Here is a 13,917-nt window from a genome sequence, read left to right on the forward strand (position 1 = left end):
TGAGAGTTCAAGAAGATGAGGACTCAAAACATGTTAGTCGTATTTAGTAATGTGGAGGTTAGTGTTTTTCCAACCGTTCTTCGACACTTACTCATGCCCCTTTGACAAGGAAGATGTGAAGCGCTTAGGTAGGAGCGCATGGAAACAAGGCCAGGGCTGAAGTCATTTGCTTACTTATTTATTCAGGTGTTCATATCAGTCATGCCCAAGGTATCTACTTATACGCTCAGCCTATGTGCCTTAAAACGGGCATTTCTTTTTTCATAATAGAGAATTCTGAACTCAGAAATCAGGATGGTTTTCTCTTTTTAGAATTTTTATGGGTCTTTTATCAAATGTGTAAATTTTACCACCACCTTGATCCAGAAAAGGTGCTCCTAAATCCTAATCAAAACTTTGCTGAGATCCATGGGGCATACCTCTTGCTCCAGGTTAAATATTGCCCTATGTACCTCACCCCTGGTGGAAATTCATACAGAAGGAACTGAGCCTGAGGAATAAAGATGAGTGACTCTATGGGCTTTATAGAAATGTAATACATATAAAGGAATAGGAATATAACTAGTTGCCTAGAACTATAACTTCCCATTAATTTGGACTCCACTGCTATGAATTTATGATTACTCCAGACACTGAAGAGCTGAAGGTCCTCTTTGGTTAATTATGGGGAAAAGGCTTGTTAAGCAAATAACCAATGTCAGAAGGCTGCAGTGGGGGATATTTTACCTTTTCAAAGGAGGAAGGGCCTTTAAGAGTATTTATATATCAACAGCAGACAGGTTAGTTAGATATGTTTTTGAAATTCAGGTCGAATGGCTCCACCGAGAGTAACATGGGTGCATGTCTCTAAAATCCTTTCTTTGATTCAGATTTTTCGTGTTGATTTAGAAGAGTCCAAAGTTGTTAGACTTGATTAGTCATGATCCAAGTCCAAGATGCTCAATGAATTCTCATGTGCGTTCAGCGTCATTTGATAGGGCCTGGTCTGAATAGTTGCCCCCAGAGTCTTAGAACTCTTCCCACGACATCTCCCTCCACGCCCCTGGCCCTTTCACACTGACACTGCTCTTTTCTGTAGATGAAGAATAAGAGGAACCGTGTCCTTCAGAGTGACTACATGAACATGACCCCCCGGAGGCCAGGGCTCACGCGCAAGCACTACCAGCCCTATGCCCCAGCTCGCGACTTTGCAGCCTACCGCTCCTGACACGGACACCTATCCAGATGCCAGCCGGCTGGCACCACTTCACCTGCTCAACACCACTGCTCTGGATAGGAGAAGGACCACCTCGTCCTCAGCCAGCCACCTCAGGCCCCTGCGAGGCCACCCATGCCAATCTTTCTTGAATGGCTAGACCAAATAACATCATTTTGAGACTCTGAAACGAAGTTAACAAATATTACTGTGGCATGCTAAATCTTATAGTGACATGACCAAAATTCACACTTACTATGTATTTATTGACTTGACTGAGCGGTTAGGAAAGGAAAATAAAAAGTGAGTGAATTCTGTTAGCCTTAAAATCTGCTTCCAATTTTACTCCTCTCTCACTCACCTGAACATTGCGGTTAAGTGAAGTGTGATATCGAAGGACTTTTGAAGTGGAGGAGAAATCAGTTAACAAATCATTCCCCTTGGTTAAATGGGGGGTTAGAGTGGCGGGTGGGGGGTGGGTAGAGAGGGGAGGGAGAGTTAGCATTTTTAAAACCATTATAACACTGTCTCTTACTCATGAAACAGCCACTTAGTTTCTATTTAGTGCTGTTTTCCTCTTAGTTTAGAAAGATGTAGACATTGTCTTTGATGAATTCTGGTCATATTTAGTCATTTTGACCAATGGAATACCTTCAAAGCAATGCAAAGCAAACTGATTTGCTTTTTTTACTACCTGTGATAGGAATTCAATGTAGTCTTCATGACATGATTTCAAAAAAAAATAAGGAAGTCTTCCCACACCAAGAAAGAACATATCTGGAAATAAGGTCCCTTGATGTCAAAATTATTTCAGTACTATGAAGGGTTATTTGTGTAGCAGCTCATTCCAGTCAGATCCTATAGGGGGCTTTTCTGTTCTATATATTTCAGATTTGCACATTTGGTCTCTTTATTGTCTGCGTGGAGATCTGAAGTGAGATGCTGAGAGCACATCCATATGAAAAGAGATGATACTGTGAAAAAAGGGATGTTAGCATTCATTAGGGTATGGGGGATGAGCCCCAAGAAACTTCTGAAGGAGGGAGAATGGAAGGGAATGACCGGATTCTTGTCATGTGCCAAGAGGCTGGCCAGCATCGGGTGGAAGTTTTCCAGAAGACGGCAGGCAGGAAAAACCCTGGTGAAAGCTTTCCTTATAGAGACTTCATGGGCTTAGGGCTCAGAGCTCCAGAGCTTTCTGGTCTCAGCTGCCTGTTTACCCTGGAGGTCTATCGACATGGAAAAGTATTTTAGAGTCTGTCTTTTAAGACAGCATCAAAGTTCTCAAGATACCCTGCAAGGCCTGACCCTGGAATGACTATGGACATTATCCTATCTCCCGTGTGGGTCAACTGGAATATGCTTGGGGACCTTGAAGGATGGCTCTACTGCTGCCTTTACAATTGTTCACTTCTTCCATTTATTCAGATGTTACAGGAGCCTAGGGTTTAGAGGCAGACAGACCCAGTTCTAGTCCGATTGCTGGTTGCCTTCAGGCAAGTCACTGCCTTTCTAAGCCTCTGAATCTTTGACTATAAAATGGAGATAATGATTACAATTGTCTGTCCCTAATACTATAATCTACCTGAGGATGTGGTCCAAGAGTATCTTTTTTTCTGCTTGGCACTTAGTATTCTGACATGTATTGTTAGCTATAATTATTATTGCCAGATAGATACATTATATATAAAAATTAAACTGTGCCATGACCTGAGAAGGGAGAGAACATTTAACACAAATGTAAACTCACTACCCAGGGATGAGGTGCTATAAAATTTGACAGCCTCTGAATTTCCACCATCTTTCTGTTTCAGACTATTTTAGTGTGTAATGAAATGTACAGCATTCCACCTCCTACTTTTATGTGCATAAAGAGATCTTTATTATTATTATTATTTTGTAATGTGAAGAGGGATAAGAATACTATGATTCCAGACAGAAAATATTGTATTTTGCTTGATTTTTAAGTGGGCTTCTACTCCATACTTTTCATTAATCCAATGAAGGCCAAACCCAGCAGTATTTGAGTGATGAAGAACTGTTAAATTTATTCTGGCCCATGTGCCACATGCACAGCCTCTTGGCACACAGTTCTTTAATCTAAGTTATCAGATTGGATTTGAAAATGATAGAGCTGGAGAATTTTTAGAAAAGGCAATGACAGTAAATAAATAAATAAAAATGGAAAGATTTGATCTTTGGTAATAAATGGTTTTATTTTCTGATGGGAAAAATAGGTTTACTAAAGATGAATCACACTTTAGAGTTTTCTTACTCACTTTGAACAGAACCACAGTAGAAATGTTAATAGGGAAGTCCTTTTTCACTATTAGTATGAACCAAGAAATGGTTTAAAAACAGTGGTTGGAGTCATGTCTTTACAGTTTCAGGTATGGTAATTATGAAGAAAACAATGTTATTTGCTGCTATTGTTCTAAGAGTTTTAGACTTAATAGTATTTCTGTAAGTTTTTATCATGAACTCACTTATTTTGGGCTGAGCATGCTAATTTAAAGAGACCAAGTGTACATTATGTTCTGTGTATTTGGTGATAAAATTACTGAGCTACCATGTGCCTGTTTTTCAATTTGTGTTTTAATATTTTCTTTTCAGAGCAGATATGCTTCACTTTGGCAATGAAAGTGGAGAAAACTTGCTATTTAAAAATGGTATGGGATAAATTCTTTTTATAAATCTCTAGTTTTAGCTTTTGAAAAATATCCAGACTTTCAAATATTAGTTTCACTTCAAGCAAGGTATACTTCTAGTTTTTTTGCTTGGCTTTAGTCACAATTTCTTATTTAAAAAAAAGATTTACATCTCTGAGATGTCAGGCTAGGCTTACCTGTGCATTCTGTGTGATGCAAATGCTCTGTGAGGGAGTTCAAATTTCAGCCCTAACCCTCTCAGTCCCTTAGGTTAACTAACTGAGCCACTAGTTCTCATGGCTAATTTAATGGGGATGTGGATGGTTAAATAGATGTCAGATCCCTCATCCTAGCCTTTTGCTCTGCCAGATAGGAAAGGCACCAGGCCTGGGAACCAACTCCAAAAGTGTTAAATTCAAATACATGCAAAGGTTGAAGTTGGTAGCAATAACGGAGCTAGAGCCAGGGTCATCACTGCTATAAACCTGTTATTAACCCAGGTCGAGGACAGTGGCAAGGATTCTCTCAAGACTTGGGCTGAGTGAGTCCTTGGAATCTGCAAGGGCATTTCAGGCTCAGGAAATCTCTCTCTCTTATAGGTACTCATATATGCATACTTTTTGGCAGATTTCTCCATAAACATCACAGGCGTGTTCCCACTTCAGGACATTTACATGTACTTTTTTTTTTTTTTTTTGGTCTAGAATCTTCTTCCCCAGATATCTACCTGGCTTGCTTCCTCATTTCCTTCAGGTCTCTGCTCTAGTGTCACCTTCTATCCTAGTTAAATCCCCCCAACCCTGCCTGCTTTCCTTGTTTGTTTTTCCTTCATAGTATTTCACCATCCCCTACACTAGAGTTTTTACTTATTTATTCATTGTTTGTTTCCCCAAACTAGAATGTAAGCTCCATGAGAGACAGAACTTTGTCTGCTTTGTTTATTGCCATGTCTCCATTGACTAGAACAGTGCCTGGCACGCAATAAATATTTATTGACTGAATGAATGAATCTCACATGCCCTTATGAATTAGTAGTCAGTTTAAATGTACCAATCACACTCTGAGAAGAAGAAAGCCAGTTCTGTTTTCCAATTTCCTATAATAAGTTCAAAAATCCATTTTTTAAGTCAAACATATACATAGCCAAATCTTGTGAAAGAAAACCTGATGGATGTAAGTTAATTTACATTTTAATTTTTTGCAATGAGGAAAACCAGTACTATTAGAACGATTCATCTTAAAAAGTCACACTAAATAAATTACAATAGAGTTAAGTTGATTTCCCATCAGAGTTCCCAAGTGCCCTCTTAATGGAGTATTAACTATGTTTTAAACATGCTTTTGGCTTAAGACTTATGAAAATGTTGCCTTTGTAGTTAAAACCCCATACTGCTACTGAACTGCTGCTGTTTTCTATGGAGAGATTTTGTGCCAACTAATACTGTAAATGCCTTGCCTGGCTGTGATTCAAAAAGAACTCAAAGACAGGAAAAGCTGAAGACAGACAATTTCAGCTTCTTCACCTGTCATGCTCATGTCCTAACTGAACACTAAAGGCTTGCAATAGTTTAAAAATAAAAGGAAAACAACAAACTAAATTTTGGCACTTGGAGCAAATTGAAAATTTAAATCAGACATATTAATCATCACACACACACACACACACAAACACACAGAGTTATCATCTTGTAGGTAGGGGGAAGGTCTGATAATTCACCATTTACTTCATTGCAGTTTGTGCTTTGAGGGTGGCCTGAAGTCAAACAGGTATGCAAATAACTTATCTCCATACTTTTTTCTTTGTTGAAATGGAGCTCATTAAACTTAATACAGCTAACTAAAACTTGAAATAGATGAGCCTACATGTCTCCTAAGAAAGACTGAACTCAGCTAATCACTCACGAGTTCAATAGGATAGATCTAAACAACTGGAAAGGGATAAGATTGGTAAAAATCAGCCACTAAAGAAATCTTCTCAGTAAGCACTTCTTTATTGGGCAAACAAAAACAATGTAACCTATTTCTGTAAAAAGGTTCTAGAAACTCAAGTTCAAAATGAAATGAAATGCAAACTACATGACTTCACCTAACACTTCCTAATATGTTCTAGCTACATAATTATGTGACTAGTATAATTGCCCGATTTCACTTTTTTTCTCTACTCTGATAAAATAGATTGATCACTTTTAAAGCAGTACCATTTCTCCTCTCTTATCTCGTGTGGAACAGAGATTATGGATGAGTGAGAAAAATCAAAGAAACTTCTGGATCCATCATGATGCGGGCTTCGATCACAACACTAGGCAGCAGCAAATGGGATGGTCTGGGAACCATACCAGACATAGTTTGGTAACTTATCTGTTTCTCCAAAACTAAGAGGCACTGCCTAACTCTTGACTTTTCAACAGTGATGCTCAGAAGAAGTTTGGTTCTTCAGGAAAGAACTGAGTGGGTGGACCAACTTTCTCTGATTTGGTATCCCAAAAGAAGGTGTACTTTCCCTCTGAAGACTCATAGGCTCTCAGCACTTAGCAACCCAGGCCGCTTTCTCAGTGTGCCTTCTCTTCATTTCAGTGTGTGGACACTAGGCAACTACACTTGAAAAATGCTTGGGATGAAATATGGGTGATCCAACAATATTTCATCTTTTCCAAGCTGACCTCATTATTGAAGCCAGTCTAAAGGCCAGAATGTATGTTTCTCAAGCCCTGTCCTATTTACCTGCTTCAATTCTGTGAAGATTTTGGAGTGCTGGGAATTTGAGGGGACAAAAAGTTGCAGAAAGGTGAATTTATCTTAGAGTAGGGGTGGATTGGATTCTACTTATACTTCACCTGGCAGAGCTAGCTCAATGGCAGATTTAAACACTCCTCTGGTTCCAAAGAAAAAATTGTGAGAGCTAGGCAGAAATGTCAGTTGAGACAGAAGAGCAGCAAACAGCTTTGTTTTCCTGTAGTTGTGGTTTTACATGGTGATGATGACACACGAAGATGAAAACGTACGGCATGAACTCCAGTTGTTATCTGAGTGAGCATCTCTGCCAACCCTGAAGGATATGTGTGGGTGTCACCTGCAAGTAGAGAGAGAGAGAAAGAGAGAGAGAGGAAGAAAAAAAGAGGCCGTTTCGGAAAGAAGAGCCAGTTAATCAAAGATCAACAGTGACAAGTGGCGCTGTTTATTTCATGAGCTTTACATTTGATTTCCTTCCTCTTGCTAACCTCTAACTCTGAATTTAGTCTCTGGACTAAATATATCAGTGTTTGGTGGCTGAGGAAGGGGGGCTGAGAAAAGATGGTCTTGAATGGGATCATGCCAGTTACTATAGTTATTTAGTCATTTCTTTAGTTTCCTGGGCACACACTCAGCATTTGGTGTGGTAGCTTCTCAAGTGTGGAGTTTTGCTAACTTTTGGGAACCCACGACATATTACCCAAGGGTAGACAAACTTGAGGTTGTTGTTGGGAATGCTCTTTTACTTCCAACCCTGTGCAACTCTTATTTCAGTTGTTTTATATTTCTTCCTCCTCTCTTCCTCTTCATTCATTCAAACACTATTTAATGAGAACCAGCCCAGCTGTAAGAAGTGGGCTAGGTACTGGGAATGTGGCAGAGAGTAACATGAATGTTATTATCTCCATACTTACCACATGTGGAGGGTAGACTTGGTATATCTCTCCCTTGCCCTGTTTTTAATACCCTGCTCCTCTTAGTCTTAATTATGGGCTTAGGCCTTAGTGTGCTTCTCTGATAGCCTTTGCCTGAAATTTATTTCTTTGAGATGTTCTTGTTTAACATCTCTAATGTGTTCAGTGTATTAGGTCAGGGACCAACAAGTTTTTTGCTGGAAAGGGCCAGATAGTAAATATTTTAGGCTTTGTGACCATATGGTCTCTGGAAGCTGGGCAACTCTGCCATTGTAGTTAGTAGAAGCAGCCATAGACAATATGCAAACAAATGAGCATAGCTGTGTTCCAATAAGCCTTTACTTGTAGACATTGATATTTTAATTTCATACAATTTTCACATCACACAGTATTAGTATTCCTTTGATTCCCCTACCCTCCCCCCACCCCGCTGCCACCACAAGCATTTACATAGTTAAAATCCATTCTTAGCTCGTGGGCTATTCAAAGGCTGGCAGAGGGCTGGATTTGGCCTGCAGGCTGCACTTTGCTGACTCCTGACTTAGACCCAAGGCCATAGTTTTAGCTACAAGGTTGTCTTGGAGTTCTAGCCACCATCTACATTTTTAAGAATGGAAGGAATCAGCTTGGATGTGTGTAAAGGCTTATTGGGGGTGGTGAATATTAAGTTTCTGTCTGAAAGAAGGACACAGATCAATGAAGAAGAAGGAAGAAGAAACTTCATCTGAGAGAAAGTAATTTTAGGCAGAAGCAGCAGGAAATTATGAGCAAAGAAGAGGAGAAGATGTTTCAAGACAATAGAGTCCCCTCTACATTATTGCTAAAAGCTAAAAATCTTGGGGATAATGGCTATTTTTCTCTTAGGTCCTGTTTGCCCTCTCTCCTCTTTTCTAGGCATCAAATCCATTTAATATTCAAGGAAACAAAGTAAATTTCGTGTCACAGAAGGCAGGAGACAAAACATGGCCTGTGTCTTCTATAACGAACAGGATGCTTTCCCTGTGGAGTCTTCCCCACACAGCACACTCAACTCCAACTGGGGCAGATGAGGCGAGATCAGGGACAGCTGTCTCAGAATTGGCCTCCTTCTTTCTATCTATCTCACTCTTTCAATCTGCACTTGGCTGCTGTTTTATGGGTGACCAAAAATGAACCCATCTCACCCCCAGTCTAAACTAAGGCTCAGCATTTCATAGGTAACTGGTAAAGTCAGTTCTACTCAGAAAGTCACTGAGCAGACACTTTCCATTCCTTCACCTCTATTCCCCACTCCTGTCTACAGCTGCTGGTTACACCCAAGGTACAAATAGTCTCTGGAATCAGCCCAGTATATGTGGGCACTTTGAGCTACACACCCATTCACACCATGTGGGAAATTTAAAAATAGGGCCAAATGTAGCATTTAGCCTGATCTGTCCAGTTAAGATCAGGAAATTGCCTCTAAAAGGTCAGATGATTAATATTATTGTGCCGATGTCTAGGGTATCAGTAATAAAAACAAGATTCTGGCAGAATGGATTTATTCTGACTTTGCACATGGCCTTCAAGTTCTGGGTCTGGGCGAATAGCCTCAGGAATTCCAAGATTTTTCTTTTGCAGCATGCAGAGCCACGGTGTACATTTATGAATGTTATTCCCTAGCCAAGTGAGTAGAGGGAGCTGAAATCCAGTCAGGATCCCCTTATTAAGCTATGTACCTGCAAGAGCTATGTCTACCGGAAACGGTGCCTTTCTTTAATGCCCAACGTATTGGCTATTGAAGCCCTGACAGAATGCTTGCCTTTTTGCCACATGGTTACTGGGCTCTTTATAGAATAAATTAGATGCCCATTTTCAAAACAGGAATTATCTAGGATGAACAAAAGTTAAAATAAAACAACAACAACAAAAGGAATGGTTCTTAATACCATAAAAATGTCTTTTCCGGATCCCTTCTTCAGTCATTTCTTCCCCTCATTTCTTTATACTTTAATTCAGTTGGTCAGTTTTTTGTGACAGACACCTGGTAGGGTTATGTTTTAGAAGTAGTGTGAGAAGAAGCTTTCGGGTTCTCGGATCTCAGAGGAAAAACAAACAAATTTTTGTGACCTGGAGAATACCAGGTTTGGGGTTAGCTCTTGGGATGTCCCTGGAACTTTTCAGTTAATGGCAGTCTATTCTTCTTTCATAGTCACCAGTACATGAGGGGGTAGACTAAGTATCTTCAAGTCTGAGTCCTACAGACGTTGTCACACTCCTTATTATAACTGTCCTAGGATAATTTTCCTAAAACAAATGACCTTGTTTTGGGTTTTCTCTCATCATCATATTCCTAAATTCTATAGATATACATATTTTATATTTGATATTTGTTAATCAGAATTATTTGAATAAATCTACAGTTTTCTATAACTCTTAACTTCAACAACTTATCACAATTGTTTCTGTCACTTTCTCTTAAATAAATAAGGAATTTTGTTTGTAAGTTTAGGTTAGAAATCTTGAAATTTTTGTGGCACTTATGGATTTTTTTCTGTGGATCTAATTTGAAAAGCACTTTCACATTATAGGATGAGAAACTATCACATCATTTTTGAAGTTTGGCATTTTCCAAATAATAAACTTCTCGATGACATAAACTTTACAAAGTGGAGTCTTCCATAGTGAACTATACCTTGAATACGATAGGTGCTCAGAACATCTTAACTAGATGAATAAATGGATGGATGAACAAATTACTCTCTTTCATTTGATAAACATCTGCAAGCTGCTTCGGTCTTTAAAAAAGTACATGAACCAGGTACTATGAAAAGACTTGGGAAAACTGAGGACTACTGATAAAGATTTATCATTTCTTAAATTATTAAAATGTATCCTCTTAATATACGTTTTAAGAAATTGTTTAGACATTCAGAAGCAAAAGCTGTTTATTCTTCCTTGGCAACAAACAGAAGTTTAACTGTGTTCAGGTGTCTACCCTCCACATGCTTCCCAGGCATCCCAGGTTGTGGATAATGATTGATTTAAGCTAGAATAGTGGCCCTAGTCTTTTCGTCCATGGTTGTTTTAGCTATGGACATGTTGACAAAATTCTGACCAATAGCTAAGACAGAATGTTCCGAGGGGACCTCTGGGAAAGTTTCTCCTTGTGGAATCCAGGAAAGTATTTCCTATGGAGATAAACAGTCTCTTTTCTGTTATTGAGTGTTGTGTCTGGAAGTGGCATCTGGAACAGCCAGTAGGGGATCTAGCCTGAGAATAACATGCTGAAGCAGGTAGAGAAGAAAGAGGGAAGGAACCTGAGTCTTGATGATATTGTTGAGCTTCAGATTGTACCAACACTGAAACTGTTCTTCCTTCAACTTCTTGTCATGTGAAAAAATAGTTTTATTATTTAAGCCATTTTGAGTTGGATTTTCTATTGCATGAAGCTTAAAGCCTTCTAATGGGTAACTCCTTCTTCATGTTTATTGATGTGTATAAATACTCATAGATTATATTATTCGGGAATACAAAGAACTTGACCCAATAGTATCTCATCTTATTGACATACTCAACTATTAGTTTTCTATATCTCTGAGTAACTAAATGTTATTATCACATTCAGGACAGCATCCATACCTGATGACATGAAATTTGGGCAACTTGCTTTTTTGAACAAATTGACTATTTTAGGCAGAAGATACAAGGCCCCCACAAGAGATCATTAAGAGTTTCTCCAAAGGGAACGCTGGTGCACTGTTGGTGGGAATGCAGATTTGTGCAGCCACTATGGAAAACAGTTTGGAGGTATCTCAAAAATCTGAAAATGGAACTACCTTATGATCCAGCAATCCCACTCCTAGGTATCTATCCGGAGAAATCCAAAACTCCAATTCAAAAATCTTTATGCACTCCTATGTTTATTGCAGCACTATACACAATAGCCAAGACCTGGAAACAACCGAAATGCCCATCGGTAGATAACTGGATTAAGAAACTGTGGTACATTTATACAACGGAGTATTACACAGCCATAAAGAAGAAAGAAATCTTACCATTTGCAACAACATGGATGGACCTAGAGAACATTATGTTAAATGAAATAAGACAGAGAAAGACAAATACCATATGATCTCACTTTTTTGAGGAATCTAAAGAAAAGAATAAGTGAATGAACTAATCAGAGACAGTTTTGGAAACATGGAGGAAAAACTGAGGGGTGCTAGAGGGGCGGGGGGTGGGGATAAAAGGAAGGTGAGAGGTTTAGAAAATAGTCGGTAACCACAGGATGACCACAGGGTTTTGAAAATTAATTTGGGGAACGTACAGAGGGATAGTGGATGGGGGAGGGGGGTTCACACAGTGTGAGGGATATAAATGATAAACGTCTAAGTTTTGCTTTGTCTTGTGCACCTGAAACTAATAAAATAAATAAATAAATAAATAAATAAATAAATAAAAAATAAATAAAAAAGAGTTTCTCCGTCTCTTCCTTTTATTATATGAATTGACAAGAAGGAGCACTTCCTAGAATGAGCCTGGGGGAATTTATAATCGTATTTTGAATTAAAATATGTATGTAATAAGTGGGAATATTGGCTTTCTTTTTTGCAGTATAAGATAGCACACACCAGTAAATTCTTTCAAGATTCTTCTAGCTGAGTGGTCTCTTTCTACCTCGGTGTTCCTCGATACTATCCTAAACTCCAGGTACCAATAGGAGAGAGAGATCTTAGTAAGTATAAAGCATAACTATTTAAACAACATATTAAAATTAAAATTCATAATATACACATATTTAAAATATAAAGATAAAAATATTACATTGTTGATTTACATCAGTGGCTTAAGAAATATTTTTTAAAGTGGGAGAAGCCTCCTACATTTTTCTTCTAATGAAATCTTATCAGAAGGACAAAATAAGTGTACTGAGCCTGGACCCTCGTTCTTTCAGTCTTAGCTTTTGGCAGTGACTCCTCAGGCAACACTGATCTTTCTTGCGGCTCCTGGGATGAAACACTAACCTCTAGAGTAGTTTTGGGATTTCCCAGAGGAAGATGTGTGTCCTATGAGAAGGAAACATTGAACACATAATGTATTCAATCTAGCTATAGAACATGTAGAAGGACAGAAAGAAGTTTAAGACTAGTCCTGACCTCAGAAATTTACCATATGGTTGGAGAAATAACTGGTCATAAAGGCTGTACATACTGAGCTCCAATTAAGTAATATACAACGGAAGTTAGGAGGTGAAAGATTATTGTGGATTGACATTCCAGATTTGGCTCTGAACTGAAATGAATATACATATACAAACTTGTGTGAAGTAGAACTGCTCTGAGGAAGAGAATTTGCATTTTTAATTTTTAGAAACATTATCAATTTGCTTTGCAAAGAGGTTATACTGATTTACAATCCCATCAGTCATGTATGAGAACCTGTTATCCTATTTATTCTCAATAACACAGTGTTATCAACACTTGATGTTTGCCAGTTTGATAATTTAAAATGGTATCTTATTACTTAGTTAATTTGCCTTTCATTTTTTAATAAGATTCATTATCTTTTTATATGGTTAAGAGCTATTTGTATCTCTTTTTCTGTCTACTCATATTCTTTGACAATTTTTTTTTTCAGTTGTATTGTTGGCTTTTTAATGTAGGATCTCTTTAAGGAAACTAGCCCTTTGTTTATAACTCCTTTCTTTTAGAGATGAGCAGATGTAAGCTTATTGTTTCATTGTTCATTCACCAGCATTTACTAGGTAGACATTCCATGCCAGGCACTGAACTTGGTACAGGAGTTAGATATAACCCCTATACTCAGGAAGCTTCCAGGCTATAGGACATACAGTACTTTTCCTTTTTTTTTTTTTTTTTCCTGTCTATTATAGAGCTATGTATAGGGAGATATTGGAGCTCAAAGGTCTTCTATTAATCTGCTAAGATGATTGGGTAATAAAATTAAGACAGATATAATGTTCTGTTTCTTGAACTGGGTGCTGATTACTATTTACTCTGAAAATTCACTGAGCTGTACATATAGGACTTGTGTAGTTTCCTGTATTGTTGTGCTTCCGCAAAAAGTTTTAAACATTTACCATATACTTATGTTATAAAATTTACTTTTCTTGCTCTTATTTTTTTAAATGAATTTTTTTTCCCCCTGAAAAACTCAAACTTCAGAGTCTCAGAGGTTGGTCTCAGGAAACCCAACTTATGATAGTAAAGAACCAGCATCAATCTCCATGCACGTTGTCTAGTCTTACAGATAAATTTTGGAGTCATTTAAATTCTTTAATACTGTAAAATGTTCCAAAATATGTGAAACTGTTGCAAACACTATGCTAATTTGTGAATACCTCTGGAACCACACATTAGAACTCAAGGAGAAGCAAGAAGAAGGATGTTTAGGAGTCATAGGAAATGATATCGTGTTGTATAAGAATCTAATGCATTCATGCTATCTG

At 38.2% G+C, this 13,917-nt stretch overlaps 1 protein-coding gene across 3 annotated transcripts in view; it reads left to right on the forward strand.

Annotated features, from left to right (window-relative positions):
* The window catches only part of CD28 (CD28 molecule), a 45,530-nt gene extending 33,859 nt beyond the window's left edge, over positions 1 to 11,671 (forward strand). For 2 of the 3 annotated variants that reach the window (XM_019726879.2, XM_074340760.1), the window contains one exon: positions 1,079 to 4,848. In XM_019726879.2, coding sequence (XP_019582438.1) covers positions 1,079 to 1,207 — 129 coding nt within the window. In that variant the 3' untranslated portion in view covers positions 1,208 to 4,848. Of the gene's footprint in view, positions 1 to 1,078; positions 4,849 to 11,377 lie in introns of those variants that run through there. The other variant, XM_074340762.1, reaches the window with a different exon arrangement.
* Positions 11,672 to 13,917: the final 2,246 nt, after the last annotated feature.

Source organism: Rhinolophus sinicus, linkage group LG01, assembly GCF_036562045.2.
Source record: "Rhinolophus sinicus isolate RSC01 linkage group LG01, ASM3656204v1, whole genome shotgun sequence".
NCBI classification, from domain to species: Eukaryota; Metazoa; Chordata; class Mammalia; order Chiroptera; family Rhinolophidae; genus Rhinolophus; species Rhinolophus sinicus.